Source organism: Rattus norvegicus, chromosome 19, assembly GCF_021556685.1.
Source record: "Rattus norvegicus strain SHRSP/BbbUtx chromosome 19, alternate assembly SHRSP_T2T, whole genome shotgun sequence".
NCBI classification, from domain to species: Eukaryota; Metazoa; Chordata; class Mammalia; order Rodentia; family Muridae; genus Rattus; species Rattus norvegicus.
In genome coordinates this window covers 72230685-72258369 of record NC_141552.1, presented here as the reverse complement: position 1 = coordinate 72258369, position 27685 = coordinate 72230685, and the positions used below count along the sequence as shown (strand labels likewise).

General features: G+C 38.3%; 1 protein-coding gene across 16 annotated transcripts in view; it reads left to right on the top strand.

Annotated features, from left to right (window-relative positions):
* Positions 1 to 27685, top strand: part of Ccdc7a (coiled-coil domain containing 7A) — a 410770-nt gene that overhangs the window by 214470 nt on the left and 168615 nt on the right. For 15 of the 16 annotated variants that reach the window (XM_087595057.1, XM_087595068.1, XM_087595056.1 and 12 more), the window contains 7 exons: positions 3809 to 3907; positions 6440 to 6538; positions 9065 to 9163; positions 10699 to 10797; positions 19813 to 19911; positions 22457 to 22555; positions 25094 to 25192. In XM_087595057.1, the coding sequence (XP_087451183.1) occupies positions 3809 to 3907; positions 6440 to 6538; positions 9065 to 9163; positions 10699 to 10797; positions 19813 to 19911; positions 22457 to 22555; positions 25094 to 25192 (693 nt within the window). The remainder of the gene's footprint in view (positions 1 to 3808; positions 3908 to 6439; positions 6539 to 9064; positions 9164 to 10698; positions 10798 to 19812; positions 19912 to 22456; positions 22556 to 25093; positions 25193 to 27685) is intronic. The other variant, XM_087595059.1, reaches the window with a different exon arrangement.

The following is a 27685-nucleotide window of genomic DNA, read 5'->3' as shown; positions in this document are numbered from 1 at the left end:
GGAACAGATTAAACCAGTTAAACAACCCCATAACTCCTAAGGAAATAGAAGCAGTCATTAAAGGTCTCCCAACCAAAAAGAGCCCAGGTCCAGACGGGTTTAGTGCAGAATTCTATCAGACCTTCATAGAAGACCTCATACGAATATTATCCAACCTATTCCACAAAATTGAAACAGATGGAGCACTACCGAATTCCTTCTATGAAGCCACAATTACTCTTATACCAAAACCACACAAAGACCCAACAAAGAAAGAGAACTTCAGACCAATTTCCCTTATGAATATCGACGCAAAAATACTCAATAAAATTGTGGCAAACCGAATCCAAGAGCACATCAAAACAATCATCCACCATGGTCAAGTAGGCTTCATCCCAGGCACGCAGGGATGGTTTAATATACGGAAAACCATCAACGTGATCCATTATATAAACAAACTGAAAGAACAAAACCACATGATCATTTCATTAGATGCTGAGAAAGCATTTGACAAAATTCAACACCACTTCATGATAAAAGTCCTGGAAAGAATAGGAATTCAAGGCCCATACCTAAACATAGTAAAAGCCATATACAGCAAACCAGTTGCTAACATTAAACTAAATGGAGAGAAACTTGAAGCAATCCGACTAAAATCAGGGACTAGACAAGGCTGCCCACTCTCTCCCTACTTATTCAATATAGTTCTTGAAGTTCTAGCCAGGGCAATCAGACAACAAAAGGAGGTCAAGGGGATACAGATCGGAAAAGAAGAAGTCAAAATATTACTATTTGCAGATGATATGATTCTATATTTAAGTGATCCCAAAAGTTCCACCAGAGAACTACTAAAGCTGATAAACAACTTAGGCAAAGTGGCTGGGTATAAAATTAACTCAAATAAATCAGTAGCCTTCCTCTATACACAAAAGAGAAACAAGCCGAGAAAGAAATTAGGGAAACAACACCCTTCACAATAGACCCAAATAATATAAAGTACCTCGGTGTGACTTTAACCAAGCAAGTAAAAGATTTGTACAGTAAGAACTTCAAGACACTGAAGAAAGAAATTGAAGAAGACCTCAGAAGATGGAAAGATCTCCCATGCTCATGGATTGGCAGAATTAATATAGTAAAAATGGCCATTTTACCAAAAGCGATCTACAGATTCAATGCAATCCCCATCAAAATACCAATCCAATTCTTCAAAGAGTTAGACAGAACAATTTGCAAATTCATCTGGAATAACAAAAAACCCAGGATAGCTAAAACTATCCTCAACAATAAAAGGACTTCAGGGGGAATCACTATCCCTGAACTCAAGCAGTATTACAGAGCAATAGTGATAAAAACTGCATGGTATTGGTACAGAGACAGACAGATAGAAAAATGGGATAGAATTGAAGACCCAGAAATGAACCCACACACCTATGGTCACTTGATTTTTGACAAAGGAGCCAAAACCATCCAATGGAAAAAAGATAGCATTTTCAGCAAATGGTGCTGGTTCAACTGGAGGGCAACATGTAGAAGAATGCAGATCGATCCATGCTTATCACCCTGTACAAAGCTTAAGTCCAAGTGGATCAAGGACCTCCACATCAAACCAGATGCACTCAAACTAATAGAAGAAAAACGAGGGAAACATCTGGAACACATGGGCACTGGAAAAAATTTCCTGAACAAAACACCAATGGCTTATGCTCTAAGATCAAGAATCGACAAATGGGATCTCATAAAACTGCAAAGCTTCTGTAAGGCAAAGGACACTGTGGTTAGGACAAAACGACAACCAACAGATTGGGAAAAGATCTTTACCAATCCTACAACAGATATAGGCCTTATATCCAAAATATACAAAGAACTCAAGAAGTTAGACTGCAGGGAGACAAATAACCCTATTAAAAAATGGGGTTCAGAGCTAAACAAACAATTCACAGCTGAGGAATGCCGTATGGCTGAGAAACACCTAAAGAAATGTTCAACATCTTTAGGCATAAGGGAAATGCAAATCAAAACAACCCTGAGATTTCACCTCACACAAGTGTGAATGGCTAAGATCAAAAACTCAGGTGACAGCAGATGCTGGCGAGGATGCGCAGAAAGAGGAACACTCCTCCATTGTTGGTGGGATTGCAGACTGGTACAACCATTCTGGAAATCAGTCTGCAGGTTCCTCAAAAAATTGGACATTGAACTGCCTGAGGATCCAGCTATACCTCTCTTGGGCATATACCCAAAAGATGCCCCAATATATAAAAAAGACACGTGCTCCCCTATGTTCATCGCAGCCTTATTTATAATATCCAGAAGATGGAAAAACCCAGATGCCCTTCAACAGAGGAATGAATAGAGAAAATGTGGTCTATCTATACAATGGAATATTACTCACCTATCAAAAACAATGACTTTATGAAACTCGTGGGCAAATGGTTGGAACTGGAAAATATCGTCCTGAGTGAAGTAACCCAATCACAGAAAGGCATACATGGTATGCACTCATTGGTAAGTGGCTATTAGCCCAAATGCTTGAATTACCCTAAATGCCTAGAACAAATGCAACTCAAGACGGATGATCAAAATGTGAATGCTTCACTCCTTCTTTAAAAGGGGAACAAGAATACCCTTGGAAGGAAGAGAGAGGAAAAGATTAAAACAGAGACTGAAGGAACACCCATTCAGAGCCTGACCCACATGTGGCCCATGCATATACAGCCACCCAATTAGACAAGATGGATGAAGCAAAGAAGTGCTGACCGACAGGAGCCAGATGTAGATCGCTCCTGAGAGACACAGCCAGAATACAGCAAATACAGAGGCGAATGCCAGCAGCAAACCACTGAACTGAGAATAGGACCCCCGTTGAAGGAATCAGAGAAAGAACTGGAAGAGCTTGAAGGGGCTCGAGACCCCATATGTACAACAATGCCAAGCAACCAGAGCTTCCAGGGACTAAGCCACTACCTAAAGACTATACATGGACTGACCCTGGACTCTGACCCCATAGGTAGCAATGAATATCCTAGTAAGAGCACCAGTGGAAGGGGAAGCCCTGGGTCCTGCTATGACTGAACCCCCAGTGAACTAGACTATGCGGGGAGGGTGGCAATGGGGGGAGGTTTGGGAGGGGAACACCCATAAAGAAGGGTAGGTGGGAGGGGGATGTTTGCCCATAAACCGGGAAAGGGAATAACACTCGAAATGAATATAAGAAATACTTAAGTTAATAATAATAAAAAAAAAGAAATCAGAAACTGAGTATAGATCTCAATATTTTTGTCCTCATTTTACCATGACTGTGGATAATCCCACAGTATCTCTACAAAGAATGAGCTCATCATGCTCCTCAGTCCATAGGCCATTGAGCAACACCATAATGGTATCCAATAAAAAAGTTGAGAGTGTCAGATATGCCTCCATCTTCATGCAGTGTACCTGCCATGCTTCTGAAAAAAGGTGTCACTGTTACGCCCTGAATAAACAAGGCTACTTCATTATGGCAGAGGAAATATTCATGTTTCTATAGTCTCTATAAATGAATGGTGAAATGAGGTGGAGGGTCTTGTGTTTATTACTATTTTTTAAGTAATGAACATAAAGTGCAATGGTATAGGAAACTTATCAGAAATTTGAATTTATACATTTTACACAGGTAATTTTGGAGACAAAGTTTGATATATCCTAGGCTGCCCTTTCCATGATGGCCTTGCCACCCCTTGTAACCCCCTCCTTAATACAGGGATTCTAGTCCTGTGCTACACACAAATTTTCAAATGTTTTTTAAATATTTTGAACTAAATATACCTAATTCATGCACTTACTTTTTTAGGTGCTGGTGAAGCAGGTAGCCCTGCACGTCAGGTTTCATTCTCAAAAACCGACACAGAAAGAACGAAGCAAATAACTTCTAACAGAGAAAGAAGTGTTGGTAAGAATAATATTCCAGGTAACTTTGGTCTATATTAGGTTCTTCAGCTGTTCTTTTATTTTGTTTCATAAATCTGCATTTAAGAATATAGTTACCAAATCTTACTCCTGCACTAAGAGGCTATTTCCCCACTATAAGAAAGAATTAATATTAGAACTCTATAGCTTAGGGTGGCCTTGAACTTGAATTACTTCAAAGCAGAAGTTTTGGCTCTAGGATTATTTAATAACTACTAAAATATGTTAATACGTCAGTCCCAAAAGCAGATAGTTTCCCACACTAGTGTCTTTCAGTGTTTCAGTGTATCTATATAGTTTTGTGGTAGCTCCAAAGTCTGTGCCCATAGTACAATTTGACCAAGGTGACTCCTTTGTGGAGGCAACAGAAGCAGAACTTGAATACATCATACCTTATAGCTCTTCTAAGGGTACATACACACACACACACACACAAACACACACACACACACACACACACGCACACACACACTTCCCACAGCTTTTAGAGCCCGTGGTTTCATTGACCTTTCATGTGGTGGTCCTCTGGAGGCCATCGGTTCTAGTCACAAATATAGATAATATTGTGATAATCAAGTGAAGTACAAATGAGGAGACAATGAGCCTAAGGAGTTACATAGGAAGACTTGTTAAGACCTCTTGGTCTCCTCCTATTTATGGCATCTAGTATAAAAAACCTCTAAGATAACATTAACAAATCGTTGTTTATGAACGTTCTGGTATCAAGGAAATGAGTGTAGATGTATGAATAATCCCATCTGCAATTTACCTCTTTTATGTTTTGAGTCATTAGAATTAGAAACTTAGCAAAGTCCTCTAGACTCTAGGATCTAGGGTATTATGCTTTATATATTAGAGGCATGATTTTGACTTGGTCTCTAGAAGTGTTTATTTAATTAGTCTACTTGGGAAAAATAATATAAGTGGGAAAAATAGATTATTTAGTCCTAAGGTAGCATCCTTGCTAGGGTGATATCATGACATCAGTATGGTAGAAGACTGATCGTTCCTCTCAAATAGAACATTTAGCAGTTCTACCATAGAGCTGTCCCTGATGGGGGAGCCTTTCAACAACTCGGTGGAAGAATAGTAGTGGTGACAACTAATTATTTCACATAAAGATAAAGCAATCATGTACATGAATGTGGAAAAAAGTATGAAAAAAGGACACTGGAAATATCAGTTTTCTATATCAGTGTCCCTCTACTTGTAAGACAGTCACAGTGTTTTTGACAGAACACAATGTCATGGATCACAGGTTCCAAGGGTTGTACAACATTGAACCATGTGATCTTCGCAAGCCCAAAACCTCTGTGTGCTCAAATAATACTTCCATTGACAATATTTGTTTCATTAATGCAAGTCATGACAACAGCTTTATTTTTCTCCCTCTGAAGTTGTTTTGGGTAACAATATAAAGGAAAAACTGGATGTTTCTATAGTGCAAGCCTACCTTAAAATGAAAACTTACCTAAACCTATCTTTTTTGGACATCAGGCTGAGTGTAAGTTGGAGCTTGAAGTGAAAGTATTTCAATACCTCTGCCAGTAATTAGGGCCAGACAATCTCGTGGAACCCTTACCTAGATCAACCAGGAATGCGGTCCATTTACCATCCTTAAGTCACTGTGTGTCCTCTATCAAAGTGCTGTCTTAATGGTAACTGTTTTTCCATTCTGTGCCCAACTGGATGAGGCTATTATTGTCTACCAGCTAGCAAATGTTTAGAGAGAATTTACTCTAGCTAGGTAAGCACCTGCAAAATCCCTCAGAATGTAAATTCATGTAAAGTCTCCATGTAACTCAAATGGAAATGCCAAAAATTAGTATGTCCTACATTATCATGTGCACATAGACATGCATGTAAACAATAACATAATCAGTAAAGTAAGTTTAGCTAGGTAACCAATGAAGGTGGCTAGAACAATATTAGAAATCAGAATCTGAGTATAGATCTCAATATTTTTGTTCTCATTTTACCATGACCGTGGATAATCCCACAGTATCTCTACAAAGAATGGGCTCATCATGGTCCTCAGTACATAGAACATTGGGCAACACCAAAATGTTGCCCAACAAAGAAGTTGAGTGTCTCAGATATTCCTCCATCTTCATGCAGTGTACCTGCTATTGTTCTGAAGAAAGTTGTCACTGTTACACCCTGAATCAACAAGGCTACTTCATTATGGCAGAGGAAATATTCATGTTTCTATAGTCTCTATAAATGAATGGTGAAATGAGGTGGAGAGAATTGTGTTTATTATTATTTTTTTAAGTAATGAACATAAAGTGCATTGGTATAGGAAACATCAGAAATTTGAATTCATACATTTACACAGGTAATTTTGGAGACAAAGTTTGATATATCCTAGGCTTCCCTTTCCATGATGGCCTTGCCACCCCTTGTAACCCCCTCCTTAATACTGGGATTCTAGTCCTGTGCTACACACAAATTTTCAAATATTTTTTAAATATTTTGAATTAAATATACCTAATTCATTCACTCCCCTTTTTAGGTGCTGATGAAGCAGGTAGCCCTGCACGTCAGGTTTCATTCTCAAAAACCGACACAGAAAGAACGAAGCAATTAACTTCTAACAGAGAAAGAAGTGTTGGTAAGGATAATATTCCAGGTAACTTTGGTCTATATTAGGTTCTTCAGGTGGTCTTTTATTTTGTTTCATAAATCTGCATTTAAGAATATAGTTACCAAAACTTACTCCCTCACTAAGAGGCTATTTCCCCCCTATAAGAAAGAATTAATACTAGAACTCTATAGCTTAGGGTGGCATTGAACTTGAATTACTTCCAAGCAGAAGTTTTGGCTCTAGGATTATTTAATAACTACTAAAATATGTTAATACTTCACTCCCAAAAGTAGATAGTTTCCCACACTAATATCTTTCAGTGTTTCAGTGTATGTATATAATTGTGTGGTAGCTCCAAAGTTTGTGCCCATAGTATAATTTGACCAAGGTGACTCCTTTATGGAGGCAACAGAATCAGAACTTGAATACATCTTACCTTATAGCTCTTCTACAGGTACATACACACACACACACACACACAAACACACACACACACACACACACACTTCCCACAGCTTTTAGAGCCCGTGGTTTCATTGACCTTTCATGTGGTGGTCCTCTGGAGGGCATCGGTTCTAGTCACAAATATAGATACTATTGTGATAAGCAAGTGAAGTACACATGAAGAGACAAAGAGCCTAAGGGGTTATATAGGAAGCCTTTGTTAACACCTCTTGGTCTCCTCCTATTTATGGCATCTAGTATAAAAAACCTCTCACATAACATTAGCAAGTCCTTGTTAATTAACATTCTGGTATCATGGAAATGAGTATAGATGTATGAACAATCCCATCTGCAATTTACCTCTTTTAGGTTTTGAGTCATTAGAATTAGAAACTTAGCAATTTCCTCTAGACTCTAGGATCTAGGGTATTATGCTTTATATATCAGAGCCATGGCTTTGACCTGATTTCTAGAAGTGTTTATTTAATCTGTCTATTTGGGAAAAGTAACATAAGTGGGAAAAATAGATTATTTAGTCCTAAGGTAGCATCCTTGCTAGGGTGATGTCATGACATCAATATGGTAGAAGACTGATCATTCATCTCAAATATAACATTTAGCAGTTCTACCTTAGAGCTGTCACTGATGGGGGAGACTTGCAAAAACTCTGTGGAAGAATACTAGTAGTGACAACAAATTATTCCACGTAAATTTTAAGCGATCATGTATATGAATGTGGAAAAAAGTATGAAAAAAGGACACTGGAAATATCAATTTTCTATATTAGTGTCCCTCTACTTGTAAGACAGTCACAGTATTTATGACAGAACACAATGTCATGGATCACAGGTTCCAAGGGTTGTACAAGATTAAACCATGTGATCTAGGCAAGACAAAAACTCTGTGTGCACAAATAATACTTACATTGACAATATTTGTTTCATTAATGCAAGTCATGACAACAGCTTAATTTTACTCTCTCTGAAGTTGTTTGGGTAAAAAATATAATGTGTAAACTGGATGTTTCTGTAGTACAAGCCTACCTGAAAATGAAAATTTACATAAACCTACCTTTTGTGGACATCAGGCTGAGTGTAAGGCGGAGCTTGAATTGAAAGTATTTCAGTATCTCTGCAAGTATTAGGGCCAGAGAATCTCATGGAACCCTTACCTAGATCATCCAGTAATGGGGTCCAATTACCATCCGTACGTCACTGTGTGTCCTCTGATCAAAGTGCTGTCTTAATGGTAACTGTTTTTCCATTCTTTGTGCAATTAGATGAGGATATTATTGTCTAGCAGCTAGCACAGGTTTAGAGAGAATTTACTCTAGCTAGGTAAGCACCTGCAAAATTCCTCAAAACATAAATTCCTGTAAAGTCTCCATGTAACTCAAATGGAAATGCCACAAATTAGTATGTCCTCCGTAATCATATGCACATAGACATGCACATAAACAATAACAATAATCAGTAAAGTCAATTTAGCTAGGTAACCAATGAAGGGGGCTGAAACAAAATTAGAAATCAGAATCTGAGTATAGATCTCAATATTTTTGTTCTCACTTTACCATGACCGTGGATAATCCCACAGTATCTCTGCAAAGAATCGTCTCATCATGGTCCTCAGTCCATAGTCCATTCGGAAACACCAAAATGGTACCCAACAAAGAAGTTGAGAGTGTCAGATATGCCTCCATCTTCATGCAGTGTACCTGCCATGCTTCTGAAATAAGTTGTCACTGTTTCACCCTGAATCATCAAGGCTACTTCATTATGGCAGAGGAAATATTCATGTTTCTATAGTCTCTATAAATGAATGGTGAAATGAGGTGGAGAGTCTTGTGTTATTTAGTATTTTTTGATGTAATGAACCTAAAGTGCAATGGTATAGGAAACTTATCAGAAATTTGCATTTATACATTTTACACAGCTAATTTTGGAGATAAAGTTTGATATATCCTAGGCTGGCCTCTCCATGATGGCCTCACAACCCCTCGTAACCACCTCCTTAATATTGGGATTCTAGTCGTGTGCCACACACAAATTTTCAAATATTTTTTAAATATTTTGAATTAAATATACCTAATTCATGCACTTACTTTTTTAGGTGCTGATGAAGCAGGTAGCCCTGCACGTCAGGTTTCATTCTCAAAAACCGACACAGAAAGAACGAAGCAATTATCTTCTAACAGAGAAAGAAGTGTTGGTAAGGATAATATTCCAGGTAACTTTGGTCTGTATTAGGTTCTTCAGGTGGTCTTTTATTTTGTTTCATAAATCTTCATTTAAGAATATAGTTACCAAAACTTACTCCTGCACTAAGAGGCTATTTCCCCACTATAAGAAAGAATTAATACTAGAACTCTATAGCTTAGGGTGGCATTGAACTTGAATTACTTCCAAGCAGAAGTTTTGGCTCTAGGATTATTTAATAACTACTAAAATATGTTAATACTTCACTCCCAAAAGTAGATAGTTTCCCACACTAATATCTTTCAGTGTTTCAGTGTATGTATATAGTGGTGTGGTAGCTCCAAAGTCTGTGCCCATAGTATATTTTGACCAATGTGACTGCTTTGTGGAGGCAACAGAAACAGAACTTGACTACATTTTACCTTATAGCTCTTCTACAGGTACATACACACACACACACACACACACACACACACACACACACACACACACACACTTCCCACAGCTTTTAGAGCCCGTGGTTTCATTGACCTTTCATGTGGTGGTCCTCTGGAGGGCATCGGTTCTAGTCACAAATATAGATACTATTGTGAGAAGCAAGTGAAGTTCACATGAGGAGACAAAGAGCCTAAGGGGTTATATAGGAAGCCTTGTTAAGACCTCTTGGTCTCCTCCTATTTATGGCATCTAGTATAAAAAAACCTCTCAGATAACATTAACAAGTCAGTGTTAAAGAACGTTCTGGTATCATGGAAATGAGTAAAGATGTATGAACAATCCCATCTGCAATTTACCTCTTTCATGTTTTGAGTCATTAGAATTAGAAACTTAGCAATTTCCTCTAGACTCTAGGATCTAGGGTATTATGCTTTATATATCAATGCCATGGCTTTGACTTGGTTTCTAGAAGAGTTTATTTAATCTGTCTATTTGGGAAAAGTAACTTAAGTGGGAAAATTAGATTATTTTGTCCAAAGGTACCATCCTTGCTAGGGTGATGTCATGACATCAATATGGTAGAAGACTGATCGTTCCTCTCAAATATAACATTTAGCAGTTCTACCATAGAGCTGTCACTGATGGGGGAGATTTGCAACAACTTTGTGGAAGAATGCTAGTAGTAACAACAAAGTCCCATCTTCATGCAGTGTACCTGCCATGCTTCTGAAGAAAGTTGTCACTGTTTCACCCTGAACCAACAAGACTACTTTATTATGGCAGAGGAAATATTCATGTTTCTATAGTCTCTATAAATGAATGGTGAAATGAGGTGGAGAGTCTTGTGTTATTTAGTATTTTTTGACGTAATGAACCTAAAGTGCAATGGTATAGGAAACTTATCAGAAATTTAAATTTATACATTTTACACAGGTAATTTTGGAGACAAAGTTTGATATATCCTAGGCTGGCCTCTCCATGATGGCCTTGCAACCCCTTGTAACCACCTTCTTAATATTGGGATTCTAGTCGTGTGCCACACACAAATTTTCAAATATTTTTTAAATATTTTGAATTAAATATACCTAATTCATGCACTTCCTTTTTTAGGTGCTGATGAAGCAGGTAGCCCTGCACGTCAGGTTTCATTCTCAAAAACCGACACAGAAAGAACGAAGCAATTAACTTCTAACAGAGAAAGAAGTGTTGGTAAGGATAATATTCCAGGTAACTTTGGTCTATATTAGGTTCTTCAGGTGGTCTTTTATTTTGTTTCATAAATCTGCATTTCAGGATATAGTTACCAAAACTTACTCCTGCACTAAGGGGCTATTTCCCCACTATAAGAAAGAATTAATACTAGAACTCTATAGCTTAGGATGGCCTTGAACTTGAATTGCTTCCAAGCAGAAGTTTTGGCTCTAGGATTATTTAATAACTACTAAAATATGTTAATACTTCAGTCCCAAAAGCAGAAAGTTTCCCACACTAGAGTCTTGCAGTGTTTCAGTGTATCTATATAGTTTTGTGGTAGCTCCAAAGTCTGTGCCCATAGTACAATTTGACCAAGGTGACGCCTTTGTGGAGGCAACAGAAGCAGAACTTGAAAACACATCTTACCTTATAGCTCTCCTAAAAGTACACACACACACACACACACACACACACACACACACACACACAAACACACAAACACACACATCCCAAAGCATTTAGAGCACGTGGTTTGATTGACCTTTCAGGTGGTGGCCCTCTGGAGGCCATCAGTTCTAGTCACAAATATAGATACTATTGTGATAAGCAAGTGAAGTACAAATGAGGAGACAAAAGCATACGGGTTTATCTAGGAAGCCTTGTTAAGACCTCTAGGTCTCCTCTTTTTGGCATCTAGTATAAAAAACCTCTCAGATAACATTAACAAGTCATTGTTAAAGAACATTCTGGTATCAAGGAAATGAGTGCAGATGTATGAATAATCCCATCTGCAATTTACCTATTTTAAATTTTGAGTCATTAGAATTAGAAACTTAGCAATTTCCTCAAGACTCTAGAGTCTAGTGTATTATGCATTATATACCAGAGCCATGGGTCTGACTTGGTTTCTAGAAGTGTTTATTTAATCTGTCTATACTGGGAAAAGTATCATAGGTGGGAAAAAGAGAATATTTAGTCTGAAGGTAGCATCATTGCTAGGGTGATGTCATGACATCAATATGGTAGAAGAATGATCATTCGTCTCAAATAGAACATTTTGCAGTTCTACCATAGAGTTGTCACTGATGGGGGAGCCTTTCAACAACTCTGTGGAAGAATAGTAGTGGTGACAACAACTCACTCCACATAAATTTAAAGCGATCATGCACATGAATGTGGAAAAAAGGATGAAAAGAGGACACTGGAAATATCAATTCTGTATATTCGTGTCCCTCCACTTATAAGACAGTCACAGTGTTTATGACAGAACACAGTGTCATGGATCACAGGTTCCCAAGGTTGTACAACATTGAACCATGTGATCTTGGCAAGGACAAAAACTCTCTGTGCACAAATAATACTTACATTGACAATATTTTTTCATTAATGCAAGTCATCACAACAGCTTAATTTTTCTCTCTCTGAAGTTGTTTGGGTAACAAATATAATGGATAAACTGGATGTTTCTGTAATACAAGTCTACCTTAAAATGAAAATTTACATAAACCTACCTTTTGTGGACATCAGGCTGAGTGTAAGGTGGAGCTTGAATTGAAAGTATTTCAGGAGGTGGGCACTCCTGAGGCTGCAGAGCGGAAGAGACCACCAACTCTGCTCACCCCTGCCCACATCCCTGGCCCAAGAGGAAACTGTATAAGGCCTCTGGGCTCCCGTGGGGGAGGGCCCAGGAGAGGCAGGACACCTGCCTGAGACACCGCCAGAACCTGAAAGAAACAGACCGGATAAACAGTTCTCTGCACCCAAATCCCGTGGGAGGGAGAGCTAAACCTTCAGAGAGGCAGACAAGCCTGGGAAACCAGAAGAGACTGCTCCCTGCACACACATCTCGGACGCCAGAGGAAAAAGCCAAAGACCATCTGGAACCCTGGTGCACTGAAGCTCCCAGAAGGGGCGGCACAGGTCTTCCTGGTTGCTGCCGCTGCAGAGAGACCCTGGGCAGCACCCCACGATCGAACTTGAGCCTCAGGACCACAGGTAAGACCAAATTTTCTGCTGCAAGAAAGCTGCCTGGTGAACTCAAGACACAGGCCCACAGGAACAGCTGAAGACCTGTAGAGAGGAAAAACTACACGCCCGAAAGCAGAACACTCTATCCCCATAACTGACTGAAAGAGAGGAAAACAGGTCTACAGCACTCCTGACACACAGGCTTATAGGACAGTCTAGCCACTGTCAGAAATAGCAGAACAAAGTAACACTAGAGATAATCTGATGGCGAGAGGCAAGCGCAGGAACCCAAGCAACAGAAACCAAGACTACATGCAATCATCGGAGCCCAATTCTCCCACCAAAACAAACATGGAATATCCAAACACACCAGAAAAGCAAGATCTAGTTTCGAAATCATATTTGATCATGATGCTGGAGGACTTCAAGAAAGACATGAACACACTTAGGGAAACACAGGAAAACATTAATAAACAAGAAGCCTACAGAGAGGAATCGCAAAAATCCCTGAAAGAATTCCAGGAAAACACAATCAAACAGTTGAAGGAATTAAAAATGGAAATAGAAGCAATCAAGAAAGAACACATGGAAACAACCCTGGATATAGAAAACCAAAAGAAGAGACAAGGAGCTGTAGATACAAGCTTCACCAACAGAATACAAGAGATGGAAGAGAGAATCTCAGGAGCAGAAGATTCCATAGAAATCATTGACTCAACTGTCAAAGATAATGTAAAGCGGAAAAAGCTACTGGTCCAAAACATACAGGAAATCCAGGACTCAATGAGAAGGTCAAACCTAAGAATAATAGGTATAGAAGAGAGTGAAGACTCCCAGCTCAAAGGACCAGTAAATATCTTCAACAAAATCATAGAAGAAAACTTCCCTAACCTAAAAAAAGAGATACCCATAGACATACAAGAAGCCTACAGAACTCCAAATAGATTGGACCAGAAAAGAAACACCTCCCGTCACATAATTGTCAAAACACCAAACGCACAAAATAAAGAAAGAATATTAAAAGCAGTAAGGGAAAAAGGTCAAGTAACATATAAAGGGAGACTTATCAGAATCACACCAGACTTCTCGCCAGAAACTATGAAGGCCAGAAGATCCTGGACTGATGTCATACAGAACCTAAGAGAACACAAATGCCAGCCCAGGTTACTGTATCCAGCAAAACTCTCAATTAACATAGATGGAGAAACCAAGATATTCCATGACAAAACCAAATTTACACAATATCTTTCTACAAATCCTGCACTACAAAGGATAATAAATGGTAAAGCCCAACATAAGGAGGCAAGCTATACCCTAGAAGAAGCAAGAAACCAATCGTCTTGGCAACAAATCAAAGAGAATGAAAGCACACAAACATAACCTCACATCCAAATATGAATATAAAGGGAAACAATAATCACTATTCCTTAATATCTCTCAATATCAATGGCCTCAACTCCCCAATAAAAAGACATAGATCAACAAACTGGATACGCAACGAGGACCCTGCATTCTGCTGCCTACAGGAAACACACCTCAGAGACAAAGACAGACACTACCTCAGAGTGAAAGGCTGGAAAACAATTTTCCAAGCAAATGGTCAGAAGAAGCAAGCTGGAGTAGCCATTCTAATATCAAATAAAATCAATTTACAACTAAAAGTCATCAAAAAAGATAAGGAAGGACACTTCATATTCATCAAAGGAAAAATCCACCAAGATGAACTCTCAATCCTAAATATCTATGCCCCAAATACAAGGGCACCTACATACGTAAAAGAAACCTTACTAAAGCTCAAAACACACATTGCACCTCACACAATAATAGTGGGAGATTTCAACACCCCACTCTCATCAATGGACAGATCATGGTCACAGAAATTAAACAGTGATGTCGACAGACTAAGAGAAGTCATGAGCCAAATGGACTTAACGGATATTTATAGAACATTCTATCCTAAAGCAAAAGGATATACCTTCTTCTCAGCTCCTCATGGTACTTTCTCCAAAATTGACCATATAATTGGTCAAAAAACGGGCCTCAACAGGTACAGAAAGATAGAAATAATCCCATGCGTGCTATCGGACCACCACGGCCTAAAACTGGTCTTCAATAACAATAAGGGAAGAATGCCCACATATACGTGGAAATTGAACAATGCTCTACTCAATGATAACCTGGTCAAGGAAGAAATAAAGAAAGAAATTAAAAACTTTTTAGAATTTAATGAAAATGAAGATACAACATACTGAAACTTATGGGACACAATGAAAGCTGTGCTAAGAGGAAAACTTATAGTGCTGAGTGCCTGCAGAAAGAAACAGGAAAGAGCATATGTCAGCAGCTTGACAGCACACCTAAAAGCTCTAGAACAAAAAGAAGCAAATACACCTAGGAGGAGTAGAAGGCAGGAAACAATCAAACTCAGAGCTGAAATCAACCAAGTAGAAACAAAAAGGACCATAGAAAGAATCAACAGAACCAAAAGTTGGTTCTTTGAGAAAATCAACAAGATAGATAAACCCTTAGCCAGACTAACGAGAGGACACAGAGAGTGCGTCCAAATTAACAAAATCAGAAATGAAAAGGGAGACATAACTACAGATTCAGAGGAAATTCAAAAAATCATCAGATCTTACTATAAAAACCTATATTCAACAAAATTTGAAAATCTTCAGGAAAAGGACAATTTCCTAGACAGATACCAGGTATCGAAGTTAAATCAGGAACAGATAAACCAGTTAAACAACCCCATAACTCCTAAGGAAATAGAAGCAGTCATTAAAGGTCTCCCAACCAAAAAGAGCCCAGGTCCAGACGGGTTTAGTGCAGAATTCTATCAAACCTTCATAGAAGAACTCATACCAATATTATCCAAACTATTCCACAAAATTGAAACAGATGGAGCCCTACCGAATTCCTTCTACGAAGCCACAATAACTCTTATACCTAAACCACACAAAGACACAACAAAGAAAGAGAACTTCAGACCAATTTCCCTTATGAATATCGACGCAAAAATACTCAATAAAATTCTGGCAAACCGAATTCCAGAGCACATCAAAACAATCATCCAACATGATCAAGTAGGCTTCATCCCAGGCATGCAGGGATGGTTTAATATACGGAAAACCATCAACGTGATCCATTATATAAACAAACTGAAAGAACAGAACCACATGATCATTTCATTAGATGCTGAGAAAGCATTTGACAAAATTCAACACCACTTCATGATATAAGTCCTGGAAAGAATAGGAATTCAAGGCCCATACCTAAACATAGTAAAAGCCATATACAGCAAACCAGTTGCTAACATTAAACTAAATGGAGAGAAACTTGAAGCAATCCGACTAAAATCAGGGACTAGACAAGGCTGCCCACTCTCTCCCTACTTATTCAATATAGTTCTTGAAGTTCTAGCCAGAGCAATCAGACAACAAAAGGAGATCAAAGGTATACAGATCGGAAAAGAAGAGGTCAAAATATCACTATTTGCAGATGACATGATAGTATATTTAAGTGATCCCAAAAGTTCCACCAGAGAACTACTAAAGCTGATAAACAACTTAGGCAAAGTGGCTGGGTATAAAATTAACTCAAATAAATCAGTTGCCTTCCTCTATACAAAAGAGAAACAAGCCGAGAAAGAAATTAGGGAAACGACACCCTTCATAATAGACCCAAATAATATAAAGTACCTCGGTGTGACTTTAACCAAGCAAGTAAAAGATCTGTACAATAAGAACTTCAAGACACTGAGGAAACAAATTGAAGAAGACCTCAGAAGATGGAAAGATCTCCCATGCTCATGGATTGGCAGGATTAATATAGTAAAAATGGCCATTTTACCAAAAGCAATCTACAGATTCAATGCAATCCCCATCAAAATACCAATCCAATTCTTCAAAGTGTTAAACAGAACAAGTTGCAAATTCATCTGGAATAACAAAAAACCCAGGATAGCTAAAGCTATCCTCAACAATAAAAGGACTTCAGGGGGAATCACTATCCCTGAACTCAAGCAGTATTACAGAGCAGTAGTGATAAAAACTGCATGGTATTGGTACAGAGACAGACAGATAGACCAATGGAATAGAATTGAAGACCCAGAAATGAACCCACACACCTATGGTCACTTGATTTTTGACAAAGGAGCCAAAACCATCCAATGGAAAAAAGATAGCATTTTCAGCAAATGGTGCTGGTTCAACTGGAGGGCAACATGTAGAAGAATGCAGATCGATCCATGCTTATCACCCTGTACAAAGCTTAAGTCCAAGTGGATCAAGGACCTCCACATCAAACCAGACACACTCAAACTAATAGAAAAAACTAGGGAAGCATCTGGAACACATGGGCACTGGAAAAAATTTCCTGAACAAAACACCAATGGCTTATGCTCTAAGATCAAGAATCGACAAATGGGATCTCATAAAACTGCAAAGCTTCTGTAAGGCAAAGGACACTGTGGTTAGGACAAAACGGCAACCAACAGATTGGGAAAAGATCTTTACCAATCCTACAACAGATAGAGGCCTTATATCCAAAATATACAAAGAACTCAAGAAGTTAGACCGCAGGGAAACAAATAACCCTATTAAAAAATGAGGTTCAGAGCTAAACAAAGAATTCACAGCTGAGGAATGCCGAATGGCTGAGAAACACCTAAAGAAATGTTCAAAATCTTTAGTCATAAGGGAAATGCAAATCAAAACAACCGTGAGATTTCACCTCACACCAGTGCGATTGGCTAAGATCAAAAACTCAGGTGACAGCAGATGCTGGCGAGGATGTGGAGAAAGAGGAACACTCCTCCATTGTTGGTGGGATTGCAGACTGGTAAAACCATTCTGGAAATCAGTCTGGAGGTTCCTCAGAAAATTGGACATTGAACTGCCTGAGGATCCAGCTATACCTCTCTTGGGCATAAACCCAAAAGATGTCTCAACATATAAAAGAGACACGTGCTCCACTATGTTCATCGCAGCCTTATTTATAATAGCCAGAAAATGGAAAGAACCCAGATGCCCTTCAACAGAGGAATGGATACAGAAAATGTGGTACATCTACACAATGGAATATTACTCAGCTATCAAAAACAACGAGTTTATGAAATTCGTAGGCAAATGGTTGGAACTGGAAAATATCATCCTGAGTGAGCTAACCCAATCACAGAAAGACATACATGGTATGCACTCATTGATAAGTGGCTATTAGCCCAAATGCTTGAATTACCCTAGATCCCTAGAACAAACGAAACTCAAGACGGATGATCAAAATGTGAATGCTTCACTCCTTCTTTAAATGAGGAAAAAGAATACCCTTGGCAGGGAAGGGAGAGGCAAAGATTAAAACAGAGACTGAAGGAACACCCATTCAGAGCCTGCCCCACATGTGGCCCATACATATACAGCCACCCAATTAGACAAGATGGATGAAGCAAAGAAGTGCAGACCGACAGGAGCCGAATGTAGATCGCTCCTGAGAGACACAGCCAGAATACAGCAAATACAGAGGCGAATGCCAGCAGCAAACCACTGAACTGAGAATAGGTCCCCTATTGAAGGAATCAGAGAAAGAACTGGAAGAGCTTGAAGGGGCTCGAGACCCCAAAAGTACAACAATGCCAAGCAACCAGAGCTTCCAGGGACTAAGCCACTACCTAAAGACTATACATGGACTGACCCTGGACTCTGACCCCATAGGTAGCAATGAATATCCTAGTAAGAGCACCAGTGGAAGGGGAAGCCCTGGGTCCTGCTAAGACTGAACCCCCAGTGAACTAGACTGTGGGGGGGAGGGCGGCAATGGGGGGAGGGTTGGGATGGGAACACCCATAAGGAAGGGGAGGGGGGAGGGGGATATTTGCCCGGAAATCGGGAAAGGGAATAACACTCGAAATGTATATAAGAAATACTCAAGTTAATAAAAAAAAAAGAAAATGTAAACTGCTGTTGATGTTTAAAATATACAGATATTAATATGTATATGAAAAATGACATTATTCATATTTAACAAAATGTAAAGCTAATTATTTTAATAAAATACATGTGATTTAAAAAAAAAAGAAAGTATTTCAGTATCTCTGCCAGTAATTAGGGCCAGAGAATCTCGTGGAACCCTTACCTAGATCATCCAGGAATGGGGTCCATTTACCATCCGTAGATCACTGTGTGTCCTCTGATCAAAGTGCTGTCTTCATGGTAACTGTTTTTCCATTATGTGCAATTAGATGAGGATATTATTGTATACCAGCTAGCAAATGTTTAGAGAGAATTTACTCTAGCTAGGTAAGCACCTGCAAAATTCCTCAGAACGTAAATTCCTGTAAAGTGTCCATGTAACTCAAATGGAAATGCCACAAATTAGTATGTCCTCCGTAATCATATGCACATAGACATGCACATAAACAATAACAATAATCAGTAAAGTCAGTTTAGCTAGGTAACCAATGAAGGGGGCTGAAACAAAATTAGAAATCAGAATCTGAGTATAGTTCTCAATATTTTTGTTCTCACTTTACCATGACCGTGGATAATCCCACAGTATCTCTGCAAAGAATGGTCTCATCATGGTCCTCAGACCATAGGCCATTCGGCAACACCAAAATCGTATCCAACAAAGAAGTTGAGAGTGTCAGATATGCCTCCATCTTCATGCAGTGTACCTGCCATGGTTCTGAAGAAAGTTGTCACTGTTTCACCCTGAATCAACAAGGCTACTTCATTATGGCAGAGGAAATATTCATGTTTCTATAGTCTCTATAAATGAATGGTGAAATGAGGTGGAGAGTCTTGTGTTTATTATCATTTTTGAAGTAATGAACCTAAAGTGTAATGGTATAGGAAACTTATCAGAAATTTGAATTTATACATTTACACAGGTAATTTTGGAGACAAAGTTTGATATATCCTAGGCTGGCTTTCCATGATGGCCTTGCAACCCCTTGTAACCACCTCCTTAATTTTGGGATTCTAGTCATGTGCCACACACAAGTTTTCAAATATTTTTTAAATATTTTGAATTGAATATACCTAATTCATGCACTTCCTTTTTTAGGTGCTGATGAAGCAGGTAGCCCTGCACGTCAGGTTTCATTCTCAAAAACCGACACAGAAAGAACGAAGCAATTAACTTCTAAACGAGAAAGAAGTGTTGGTAAGGATAACATTCCAGGTAACTTTGGTCTATATTAGGTTCTTCAGGTGGTGTTTTATTTTGTTTCATAAATCTGCATTTCAGAATATAGTTACCAAATCTTACTCCTGCACTAAGAGGCTATTTCCACACTATAAGAAAGAATTAATACGAGAACTCTATAGCTTAGGGTGTCATTGAACTTGAATTACTTCCAAGCAGAAGTTTTGGCTCTAGGATTATTTAATAACTACTAAAATATGTTAACACTTCACTCCCAAAAGCAGAGAGTTTCCCACACTAGTATCTTTCAGTGTTTCAGTGTATATATATAGTTTTCTGGAAGCTCCAAAGTATGTGCCCAATATAATTTGACCAAGGTGACTCCTTTGTGAAGGCAACAGAAGCAGAACTTGAATACATTTTAACTTATAGCTCTTCTACAGGTACACAAACACACACACACACACACACACACACACAAACACACACACACACACACACACACACACACACACACACTTCCCACAGCTTTTAGAGCCAGTGGTTTCATTGATCTTTCATGTGGTTGTCATCTGAAGACCATCCGTTCTAGTCACAAATATAGATACTATTGTGATAAGCAAGTGAAGTTCACATGAGGAGACAAAGAGCCTAAGGGGTTATATAGGATGCCTTGTTAAGACCTCTTGGTCTCCTCCTATTTATGGCATCTAGTATAAAAAACCTCTCAGATAACATTAACAAGTCGGTGTTAAAGAACGTTCTGGTATCATGGAAATGAGTAAAGATGTATGAACAATCCCATCTGCAATTTACCTCTTTTAGGTTTTGAGTCATTAGAATTAGAAACTTAGCAATTTCCTCTAGACTCTAGGATCTAGGGTATTATGCTTTATATATCAGTGCCATGGCTTTGACTTGGTTTCTAGAAGAGTTTATTTAATCTGTCTATTTGGGAAAAGTATCATAGGTGGGAATAATAGAATATTTAGTCCTAAGGTAGCATCCTTGCTAGGGTGATGTCATGACATCAATATGGTAGAAGACTGATTGTTCCTCTCAAATAGAACATTTAGCAGTTCTACCATAGAGCTGTCCCTGATGGGGGAGATTTGCAACAACTCACTGGAAGAATGCTAGTAGTGACAACAACTCACTCCACGAAAATTTAAAGCGATCATGTACGTGAAGGTGGAAAAAAAGTATGAAAAAAGGACACTGGAAATATCAATTTTCTATATTAGTGTACCTCTACTTGTAAGACAGTCACAGTATTTATGACAGAACACAATGTCATGGATCACAGGTTCCAAAATTGTACAACATTGAACCATGTGATCTTGGCAAGGCCAAAAACTCTGTGTGCACAAATAATACTTACACTGACAATATTGGTTTCATTAATGCAAGTCATGACAACAGCTTAATTTTTCTCTCTCTGAAGTTGTTTGGGTAACAAATATAATGGATAAACTGGATGTTTCTGTAGTACAAGTCTACCTTAAAATGAAACTTACAGAAACCTACCTTTTGTGGACATCAGGCTGAGTGTAAGGTGGAGCTTGAATTGAAAGTATTTCAGTATCTCTGCCAGTAATTAGGGCCAGAGTATCTCGTGGAACCCTTACCTAGATCATGAAGGAATGGGGTCCAATTACCATCCGTAGGTCACTGTGTCCTCTGATCAAAGTGCTGTCTTAATGGTTACTGTTTTTCCATTCTTTTTGCAATTAGATGAGAATATTATTGTCTAGCAGCTAGCACAGGTTTAGAGAGAATTTACTCTAGCTAGGTAAGCACCTGAAAAATTCTCAGGACGTAAATTCTTGTAAAGTCTCCATGTAACTCAAATGGAAATGCCACAAATTAATATGTCCTCCGTAATCATATGCACATAGACATGCACATAAACAATAACAATAATCAGTAAAGTCAGTTTAGCTAGGTAACCAATGAAGGGGGCTGAAACAAAATTAGAAATCAGAATCTGAGTATAGATCTCAATATTTTTGTTCTCACTTTACCATGACCGTGGATAATCCCATAGTATCTCTGCAAAGAATCGTCTCATCATGCTCCTCAGTCCATAGGCCATTGGCCAACACCAAAATGGTATCCAACAAAGAAGTTGAGAGTGTCAGATATGCCTCCATTATCATGCAGTGTACCTGCCATGGTTCTGAAGAAAGTTGTTACTGTTTCACCCTGAATCAACAAGGCTACTTCATTATGGCAGAGGAAATATTCATGTTTCTATTGTCTCTATAAATGAATGGTGAAATGAGGTAGAGAGAATTCGGTTTATTATTATTTTTTTAAGTAATGAACCTAAAGTTCAATGGTATAGGAAACTTATCAGAAATTTGAATTTACACATTTTAAACAGATAATTTTGGAGACAAAGTTTGATATATCCTAGGCTGGCCTCTCCATGATGGCCTTGCAACCCCTTGTAACCACCTCCTTAATATTGGGATTTTAGTTGTGTGCCACACACAAATTTTCAAATATGTTTTAAATATTTTGAATTAAATATACCTAATTCATGCACTTCCTTTTTTAGGTGCTGATGAAGCAGGTAGCCCTGCACGTCAGGTTTCATTCTCAAAAACCGACATAGAAAGAACGAAGCAATTAACTTCTAACAGAGAAAGAAGTGTTGGTAAGGATAATATTCCAGGTAACTTTGGTCTATATTAGGTTCTTCAGGTGGTCTTTTATTTTGTTTCATAAATCTGAATTTCAGAATATAGTTACCAAAACTTACTCCTGCACTAAGAGGCTATTTCCCCACTATAAGAAAGAATTAATACTAAAACTCTATAGCTTAGGGTGGCGTTGAACTTGAATTACTTCAAAGCAGAAGTTTTGGCTCTAGGATTATTTAATAACTACTAAAATATGTTAATACTTCAGTCCCAAAAGCAGATAGTTTCCCACACTAGTGTCTTGCAGTGTTTCAGTGTATCTATATAATTTTGTGGTAGCTCCAAAGTCTGTACCCATAGTACAATTTGACCAAGGTGACTCCTTTGTGGAGCCAACAGAAGCAGAACTTGAAAACACATCTTACCTTATAGCTCTTCTACAGGTACATACACACACACACACACACACACACACACACACACACACACACACACAAACACACAAAACACACGTCCCACAGCTTTTAGAGCACGAGGTTTGATTGACCTTTCAGGTGGTGGCCTTCTAGAGGCCATTGGTTCTAGTCACAAATATAGATACTATTGTGAAAAGCAAGTGAAGTACAAATGAGGAGACAAAGAGCATAAGGGTTATCTAGGAAGCCTTGTTAAGACCTCTAGGTCTCCTCTTTTTATGGCATCTAGGATAAAAAACCTTTCACATAACATTAACAAGTCAGTGTTAAAAAATGTTCTGGTATCAAGGATAGGAGAGCAGATGTATGAATAATCCCATCTACAATTTACCTCTTTTATGTATTGAGTCATTAGAATTAGAAACTTGGCAATTTCCTCAAGACTCTAGAGTCTAGTGTATTATGCTTTATATACCAGAGCCATGGGTTTGACTTGGTTTCTAGAAGTGTTTATTTAATCTGTCTATACTAGGAAAAGTATCATAGGTGGGAAAAAGAGAATATTTAGTCTTAAGGTAGCATCCTTGCTAGGGTGATGTCATGACATCAATATGGTAGAAGACTGATCGTTCCTCTCAAATAGAACATTTAGCCTTTCTACCATAGAGCTGTCACTGATGGGGGAGCCTTTCAACAACTCTGTGGCAGAATAGTAGTGGTGACAACAACTCACTCCCCGTAAATTTAAAGCGATCATGTACATGAATGTGGAAAAATATATGAAAAGAGGACACTGGAACTATCAATTCTGTATATTTGTGTCCCTCTCCTTGTAAGACAGTCACAGATTTTATTACAGAACACAATGTCATGGATCACAGGTTCCCAGGGTTGTACAACATTGAACCATGTGATCTTGGCAAGGCCAAAAACTCTGTGTGCACAAATAATACTTACATTGACAATATTTGTTTCATTAATGCAAGTCATGACCACAGCTTAATTTTTCTCTCTCTGAAGTTGTTTGGGTAACTAATATAATGGGTAAACTGGATGTTTCTGTAGTACAAGCCTACCTTAAAATGAAAACTTACATAAACCTATCTTTTGTGGAAATCAAGCTGAGTATAAGGTGGAGCTTGAATTGAAAGTATTTCAATATCTCTGCCAGTAATGAGGGCCAGAGAATCTCGTGGAACCCCTACCTAGATCATCTAGGAATGGGGTCCATTTACCATCCGTAAGTCATTGTGTGTCCTCTGATCAAAGTGCTGTCTTAATGGTAACTGATTTTCCATTATGTGCAATTAGATGAGGATATTATTGTCTATCATCTAGCACAGGTTTAGAGAGAATTTAATCTAGCTATGTAAGCACCTGCAAAATTCCTCAGAACGTAAATTCCTGTAAAGTCTCCATGTAACTCAAATGGAAATGCCACAAATTAGTATGTCCTCCGTAGTCATATGCACATAGACATGCACATAAACAATAACAATAATCAGTGAAGTCAGTTTAGCTAGGTAACCAATGAAGGAGGCTGAAACAAAATTAGAAATCAGAATCTGAGTATAGATCTCAACATTTTTGTTCTCACTTTATCATGACCGTGGATAATCCCACAGTATCTCTGCAAAGAATGGTCTCATCATGCTCCTCAGTCCATAGGCCATTCGGCAACACCAAAATGGTACCCAACAAAGAAGTTGAGAGGGTCACATAAGCCTCCATCTTCATGCAGTGTACCTGCCATGCTTCTGAAATAAGTTGTTACTGTTTCACCCTGAATCAACAAGGCTACTTCATTATGGTAGAAGAAATATTCATGTTTTTATAGTATCTATAAATGAACGGTGAAATGAGGTGCAGTCTTGTGTTTATTATTATTTTTTGAAGTAATGAACCTAAAGCGTAATGGTATAGGAAACTTATCAGAAATTTGAATTTATACATTTACACAGGTAATTTTGGTGACAAAGTTTGATATATCCTAGGCTGGCTTTCCATGATGGCCTTGCAACCCCTTGTAACAACCTCCTTAATATTGGGATTCTAGTCGTGTGCCACACACAAATTTTCAAATATTTTTAAATATTTTGAATTAAATATACCTAATTCATGCACTTACTTCTTCAGGTGCTGATGAAGAAGGTAGCCCTGCTCATCAGGTTTCTTTCTCAAAAACCGACACAGAAAGAACGAACCAATTAACTTCTAACAGAGATAGAAGTGTTGGTAAGGATAATATTCTAGGAAACGTTGATCTATATTAGGTTCTTCAGGTGTTCTTTTATTTTGTTTCATAAATCTGCATTTAAGAATATAGTTACCAAAACTTACTCCTGCACGAAGAGGCTATTTCCCCACTATAAGAAAGATTTAATACTAGAACTCTATAGCTTAGGCTGGCCTTGAACTTGAATTACTTCCAAGCAGAAGATTTGGCTCTAGGATTATTTAATAACTACTAAAATATTTTAATACTTCAGTCCCAAAAGCAGAGAGTTTCCCACACTAGTGTCTTTCAGTGTTTCAGCGTATCTATATAGTTTTGTGGTAGCTCCAAAGACTGTGCCCATAGTACAATTTGACCAAGTTGCCTCTTTGTGGAGGCAACAGAAGCAGAACTTGAAAACACATCTTACCTTATAGCTGTTCTACAGGTACATACACACACACACACACACACACACACACACACACACACACACACACACACACACACACTTCCTACAGCTTTTAGAGCACGTGGTTTGATTGACCTTTCAGGTGGTGGTACTCTGGAGGCCATCAGTTCTAGTCACAAATATAGATACTATAGTGATAAGCAAGTGAAGTACAAATGAGGAGACAAAGAGCATAAGGGGTTATCTAGGAAGCCTTGTTAAGACCTCTAGGACTCCTCTTTTTATGGCATCTAGTATAAAAAACCTCTCAGATAACATTAACAAGTCGGTGTTAAAGAACGTTATGGTATCAAGGATATGAATGCAGATGTATGAATAATCCCATTTGCAATTTACCTCTTTTATGTTTTGAGTCATTAGAATTAGAAACTTGGCAATTTCCTCAACTCTAGAGTCTAGTGTATTATGCTTTATATACCAGAGCCATGGGTTTGACTTGGTTTCTAGAAGTGTTTATTTAATCTGTCTATACTGGGAAAAGTATCATAGGTGGGAAAAAGAGAATATTGAGTCTTAAGGTAGCATCCTTCCTAGGGTGATGTCATGACATCAATATGGTAGAAGACAGATCGTTCGTCTCAAATAGAACATTTAGCCTTTCTACCATAGAGCTGTCACTGATGGGGGAGCCTTTCAACAACTCTGTGGAAGAATAGTAGTGGTTACAACAACTCACTCCACATAAATTTGAAGCGATCATGTACATGAATGTGGAAAAAAGTATGAAAAAAGGACACTGGAAATATCAATTCTGTATATTAGTCTCCCTCTAATTGTAAGACAGTCACAGTGTTTATGGCAGAACACAATGTCATGGATCACAGGTTCCCAGGGTTGTACAAGATTGAACCATGTGATCTTGGCAAGGCCCAAAACTCTGTGTGCACAAATAATACTTACCTTGACAATATTTGTTTCATTAATGCAAGTCATGACAACAGCTTAATTTTTCTCTCTCTGAAGTTGTTTGGTTAACAAATATAATGTATAAACTGGATGTTTCTGTAGTACAAGCCGAACTTAAAATGAAAACTTACATAAACCTCTCTTTTGTGGACAGCAGGCTGAGTGTAAGGTGGAGCTTGAATTGAAAGTATTTCAGTATGTCTGCCAGTAATTAGGGCCAGAGAATCTCCTGAAACCCTTACCTAGATCATCCAGGAATGGGGTCCATTTACCATTCGTAGATCACTGTGTGTCCTCTATTCAAAGTGCTGTCTTCATGGTAACTGATTTTCCATCATGTGCAATTAGATGAGGATATTACTGCCTAGCAGCAAGCACAGGTTTAGAGAGAATTTAATCTAGCTAGGTTAGCACCTGCAAAATTCCTCAGAACGTAAATTCCTCGACAGTCTCCATGTAAATCAAATGGAAATGCCACAAATCATATGCACATAGACATGCACATAAACAATAACAATAATCAGTAAAGTCAGTTTAGCTAGGTAGTCAATGAAGGGGGCTGAAACAAAATTAGAAATCAGAATCTGAGTATAGATCTCAATATTTTTGTTCTCACTTTATCATGACCGTGGATAATCCCACAGTATCTCTGCAAAGAATGGTCTCATCATGCTCCTCAGTCCTTAGGCCATTCGGAAACACCAAAATGGTATCCAACAAAGAAGTTGAGAGTGTCAGATATGCCTACATCTTCATGCAGTGTACCTGCCATGCTTCTGAAGAAAGTTGTCACTGTTTCACCCTGAATCAACAAGGCTACTTCATTATGGCACAGGAAATATTCATGTTTCTATTGTCTCCATAAATGAATGGTTAAATGAGTTGCAGAGTCTTGTGTTTATTATTATTTTTTGAAGTAATGAACCTAAAGTGTAATGGTATAGGAAACTTATCAGAAATTTGAATTTATATATTTACACAGGTAATTTTGGAGACAAAGTTTGATATATCCTAGGCTGGCCTTTCCATGATGGCCTTACCACCCCTGGGAACCACCTCCTTAATATTGGGATTCTAGTCGTGTGCCACACACAAATTTTCAAATATTTTTAAATATTTTGAATTAAATATACCT